Genomic DNA, 6,019 nt, shown 5'->3' on the forward strand with positions numbered 1-6,019 from the left:
CTCCCAGGCTCAAGCGATTCTCCCACCTTAGCCTCCCCAGTAGCTGGGATTACAGGTTTGCACCAACACACCTGGCAAATTTTTGTATTTTTAGTAGAGATGTGGTTTCCCCACGTTGGCCAGGCTTGTCTGGAACTCCTGGCCTCAAGTGATCCACCCACCTCGGCCTCCCAAAGTGCTGGAATTACAGGTGTAAGCCACCACCCCTGGTCTTCCATAGCTATTTGTAAAATACTCCATCAGCCAGACGTGGTGGCTCATGCCTATAGTCCCAACACTTTGGGAGGCCGAGACCTGTGGATCACCTGAGGTCAGGTGTTTGAGACAAGCCTGGTCAACATGGTGAAAACCTATCTCTCTACTAAAAGTACAAAAATTAGCCAGGCGTAGTGGTGGGTGCCTGTCATCCCAGCTAGAGAGGCAGGAGAACTGCTTGAACCCAGGAGGTGGAGGTTGCAGTGAGCCGAGATTGCACCATTGCACTCCAGCCTGGGTGACAGAGTGAAACTCCACGTGAAATAAATACATACACAAACACTCCATCTACCAAGGCTGGGATTCACACCCAGAACTTCTGATTGCAAATCCTGGTTATTTTGGTGGTTTTTTTTTTTCTCTCTGCCCCACACTGCTGGCAATCCCCCGCACCTCGGACTATCCTCATTCCATAGATAAGGACCACAGGAGAAACTTGTTCCAGGCCACACAGGTCCTAAGTGATAGTGCTGGGCTCTAGATTTCGAGCTATCAAGTCTAATCTTAAAACACCACGGTCTACACTGTGCTCCTAAGGTGACAAACAGGTAACAGAGAGAGAGAGTGAGTAAGAGAGAGAGAAATGCAGATAACAAATAGGTAAGAAAAAGAGAAATTCGGCCCCTTCCAAACAAAATACTGTTTTACTTTGTTTCTCAGCCTTTTCCAATTTTATGCCAGCGTGGAACGAGGCGCCAGGGCGGTGCTCAGGTGTGGCCCACCAGGCGCGGGGTGCAGGGGAAGGTCTTACGCATGCCCATGCACTTCTCCTTGTCGATGCAGAGGGTGTTGGCCTTGATGGCGAGCTCGTGCTCTAGCCGGCACTTGGTCATGACCAGCAGCTGCAGCATGTCCTGTGTCTCCCGCAGCCGCAGCTTGAGGGTCTGCAGGGTGTCGTCGATGGTGAACACCTCATTAACCAGCCTGGGGTGAGGGAAGAGGAGAAGGCACAGGTTATTCATTTATTTTTACTTGTTTATTTTTTGAGACAGAGTCTCACTGTATCGCCCAGGCTGGAGTGCAGTGGCATGATCTCGGTTCACTGCAACCTCTGCCTCCCGGGTTCAAGCAATTCTGCTTCACCCTCCCGAGCAGCTGGGATTACAGTCACGCACCACAGCACCCAGCTAATTTTTGTATTATTATTTTTTTTTTTTAGTAGAGGCAGGGTTTCACCATGTTGGTCAGGTTGGCCAAGAACTCCTGACTTCAAGTGATCCACCTGCCTTGGCCTCCCAAAGTGCTGGGATTACAAGCGTGAGCCACGGTGCCCAGCCTGGCACAGGTTATTAGGTTCAAGGTAGATGTACTCACTGTGCACTGGGAACTGTGCCTGACAGAAGCAAGCAAGACAGGCAAGGCTCAGCCCTCCAGGGGAAGCAAGAGGCAGAATTGGTAGACAAGTAAATACACAAGAGAACTGTCAAGGGTAATGTACACAAAGGAAGAAATAAGACAGGATGGTAAAACAGAACAGGAGACCAATCTGGAGATTCCTTGGTAAGTTAGACATAGACTTACCATACAGTCCAGCAGTCCTGCTCTTGGGTATATACCCAAAAGAACGGAAAACAGGTGTTCAAACCAAAATGTGTACATGAATATTCATAGCAGCCCTATTCACGATAGCCAAAAGGTGCAAGCAGCTCAAATGTCCATGGATGGATGGAGGAGTGGATAAGCACAATGTAATCAAGCCACAAAATGGGAGATTATTCAGCTATAATAAAAAGGAATGAAATACAGCTGGGTGCAATGGCTCACATCTGTAATTCCAGCACTTTGGGAGGCCGAGGCAGGTGGATCACCTGAGGTCAGGAGTTCAGGACCAGCCTGGCCAACATGGTGAAACCCCATCTCTACTGAAAATACAAAAAATTAGCCGGGCATGATGGCGCGTGCCTGTAATCCCAGCCACTTGAGAGGCTGAGGCGGGGGAAGCTCTTGAACCCGGGAGACGGAGGCTGCAGTGAACTGAGATCGCACCATTGCACTCCGAATGAGCGAAACTCCGTCCCCCCCAAAAAAAAGGGATGAAATACTAATACCTGTGACAACATGGATGAATCTTGAAAAACATGATGCTAAACAAAGGAAGTCAGACACGAAAGGACAAATATTGCATGACTGCATTCACAGGAAACGTCCAGAATAGGCAAAGCCACAGGGTTGATGAAAAGGTCATAGAACTAGAGAGTCGTGAAGGTTGCACAAACATCGTGAATGTACGAAATGTCACTGATGGTAAAGTTTGTGTTACGCGTACTTTATGACAATTTTTTCCTTTTTTTTTTTTGAGACGGAGTCTCGCCCTGTCGCCCAGGCTGGAGTGCAGTGGTGCAATCTCGGCTCACGGCAACCTCCACCTCCCAGGTTCAAGCAATTCTCTTGCCTCAGCCTCCCGACTAGCTGGGATTACAGGAACCCGCTACCACACTCAGCTAATTTTTGTGTGTTTTAGTAGAGGCAGGCTTTCACCGTGTTGCCCAGGCTGGTCTCAAACTCCTGAGCTCAGGCAATCCTCCAGCTTCAGCCTCCCAAAGTGCTGGGATTACAGGCGGGAGCCACCGCACCCCGCCCTATAATTTTTTCCTAAACAGGATAACAGGGCCAGCCTCGTCTAGATAAGAGCCTCACTCAGTCTTCCTTAATGGCCAGGGCACTATCCCCAGCTGCTATGAGTGAGTGTTGGCTGCTAACAGCCCACAGGTCTGCACTTCTCCAGATAATTATGTTGCTCAGCCAATCAGAGCTATCTCACCTGGGAGGAGAGTCCCTGCCAGTGGCCACAGGCAATGACTGGCTGACTCAGGTACAAAGGGCCTCTGGTGCAGACATCTCCATGATGCACTTCACGGTCTAGAGCCCCTTGCAGGATCAGCTAGGGCTGAGCTGCCCCGTACTACTTCCCCACCCCTCTCCTTCTGAGGCTGTGCTTTTCTAGAACTTTCTGAGGAGAGGACTTTTTTTTCTTTTTTCTTTTTGAGACAGAGTCTCACTCTGCCTAGGCCAGAGTGCAGTGGCGCAGTCATAGCTCACTGCAGCCTCAACTTCCTTGGCTTAAGCGTTCCTCCAGCCTCACCCTCTGAAGTAGCTGGGTCTACAGGTGTGCAAAACCGCACTTGACTAATTTTACATTTTTTGTAGAGACAAGGTTTCACCATGTTGCTCAGGCTGGTCTCAAACTCCCGGGCTCAAGCAGTCTGCCCGATTCAGCCTCCCAAAATGCTGAGATTACAGGCATGAGCCACCACACCCAGCTGATTTTAATTTTTATTTTTTAGACAAGGTCTCCCTTGTCACCCAGGCTGGAGTGCAGTGGTGCCACCATAGCTTACTGTAGCCTCTAACCTCTGGGTTCAAGAGATCCGCCTGTCTCAGCCTCCCAAATAGCTGAGGCTACAGGCATGCACCACCACACCTGGTTAATTTAAAAAAAAAGTTTTATAGAGATGGGACTTCTTTTTTTTGCCTCCAGGTTGGTCTCAAACTCTTGGGCTCAAGTGATCCTCCTCCCTCAGCCTCCCATGAGATGACTTTGAGCAGAGAAGAAGATGAGATTGAGCTGGACGTGTGAAGGCCAAGAGGGAAAGTGGGCTTCAGCAGTGCCATGGAGTAGAACTTTCTGTGAAGATGGGAAGGTCTATATCTGCACCATCCAATATGGTACCCACCAGCCCCACAGGGCTAATGAACTGAGAAGCTGAATTTTTAATTGTATTACTTTAATTTAAAATTTAAATTTTGGCTGGGCGTGGTGACTCACGCTTGTCATCTCAGCACTTTAAGAGGCTAAGATGGGCAGATCACTTGAGGTCAGGAGTTCGAGACCAGCCTGGCCAACATGGTGGCAAAACGCCGTCTCTACCGACAACACAAAAAATTAGTCAGGTGTCGTGGTGTACACCTGTAATCCCAGCTACTTGGGAGGCTGACCCAGGGGATAGAGGTTGTAGCCTGTAATCCCAACACTTTGGGAGGCTGAAGCGGGCAGATCACTTGAGGTCAAGAAGTTTGAGACCAGCCTGGCCAACACAGTGAAAGCTGTTTCTAAAAAAAATACAAAAATTAGCCAGGTGTGGTGGCATGTGCCTGTAATCCCAGCTACTTGGGAGGCTGAGGCAGAAGAATCGCTTGAACTCGGGAGGCAGAGGTTGCAGTGGGCTGAGATCATGCCACTACACTCCAGCCTGGACAATAGAGCAAGACTCCATTTCAAAAAAAAAAAAAGAGAGAAAAGCACATGCAAAATTAAAGGGCTTGGGTTTGTTCTCAGCGCTGTGGGAAGCCATGGGGTGGGGGCGGGGGGTTTGAAACAGGGAATGACACGCTGATTCGAGTTTCGGGATAACGTCCAGGCAGCTGTGTAAGATGAGATTGGAAGGGGCAAGAGTAGAGGCAGGAGAAAGGTTAGGAGGTTATTGTGAATCCACACGGAGCAGACTGGATGGTGTTCCCCAGAAAGAAATGTTCAAGTCCTAAGCCTTGGTGGGTGTGTGATGTTATTAGGAAATAGGGTCTTTGCAGGCGTAATGAAGTTAAGGATCTTAAGATGAGATCATCCTGGATTTAGGGTGACACCTAAATCCAATGACTGATCTCCTTGTAAGAGAAAGGAGAGGGAGGTTTGAGACATGGAGACATGCAGGGGAGAAGGCCATGTGGACATGGAGGCAGAGATGGCAGCGATGTGGCTACAAACCGAGGGACGCCAAGGATTGTTGGCAGTCCCCCGGAACTGGGAGAGTGGCAGGGAACACAGCCTCCAAGAAGAGCAACCTTGATTTGGAACTTCGGGCCCCCAAAGCTGTCAGGGAATAAACTTCTGTTGTCTGTAGCCACCCAGTTTGTAGTAATTTGTGATAGCAGCCCTGGGAAATGAAGGCAGCAAACTGAGCTGTGACGGTGGCTTGGCTGTGGGACTGTGCTGGGGGTCCCACCTCTGCAGAGAAGAGACAATGAAACTGTGCTCAGGACCAGAGGACATGAAGCTGGGTGAACTTCCCCATGGTAAGCCTGGCCTAGAGAGAAGCGAAGACAAGTGACAGAAGCAGCCTGGAAACTTCCACCAGCACTGTTCAATAGAACTTTCTAGAGCAAGGGAGATGTTCAGTGCTATGTTGTCTGATATGGTGGACCCTAGCCACATGTGGATACTGAGCTCTTGAAATGTGGTTAGTGTGAATAAGGAATTGAACTTTTTAACTTTATTTAATTTTAATTAAAATTCAGTTGTTGTTGTTGTTGTTGTTGTTTGACAGGGTGTTGCTCTGTTGCCCAGGATGGAGTACAGTGGCACGATTATAGCTCACTGCAGCTTCCAACTTCCGTGCTTAAGCAATCCACCTGCTTCGGCCTCCTGAGTAGCTTGGACTATAGGCACGCCACCACGCCTGGCTAATTTTTGTATTTTTTGTAGAGATGGGGTCTTGCCATGTTGTCCAGGCTGGTCTCGAACTGCTGGCCTCATGCAATCCTCCCACCTCAGCCTCCCAAAGTACTGGGGTTACAGGTCTGAACCACCACACCTAGCCTTTAAAGTTCAATTTTAAATGGACTTTCTTTCTCGGAGATAGGCATGAATGGGACTCCAGTGATTGGAGCAGGTCAGGAGAAGAGAGACCACTTGCAGGAGGAAAAGGAAAAAGACGGCCCAAAGGCAGGAATGTAGGGGATGGGGACAAGGAAGATCATGCGTAGATGAGACAATTTAGCCACTGGAGAAGGAAGACAGCCTGAATCCTATCATCTGCTCAGCTCCCAA

General features: G+C 49.2%; 1 protein-coding gene across 1 annotated transcript in view; it reads right to left on the reverse strand.

Moving 5' to 3' along the window:
* Positions 1 to 883: 883 nt before the first annotated feature.
* TEKT5 (tektin 5) overlaps positions 884 to 6,019 on the reverse strand; it is a 65,785-nt gene continuing 60,649 nt past the window's right edge. Inside the window, exon 7 of the mRNA XM_011961390.1 lies at positions 884 to 1,179. Within this exon, the coding sequence (XP_011816780.1) occupies positions 963 to 1,179 (217 nt within the window). The 3' untranslated portion in view covers positions 884 to 962. The remainder of the gene's footprint in view (positions 1,180 to 6,019) is intronic.

This window comes from Colobus angolensis, unplaced genomic scaffold, assembly GCF_000951035.1.
Source record: "Colobus angolensis palliatus isolate OR3802 unplaced genomic scaffold, Cang.pa_1.0 Scaffold55, whole genome shotgun sequence".
In the NCBI taxonomy this organism is placed as follows: Eukaryota; Metazoa; Chordata; class Mammalia; order Primates; family Cercopithecidae; genus Colobus; species Colobus angolensis.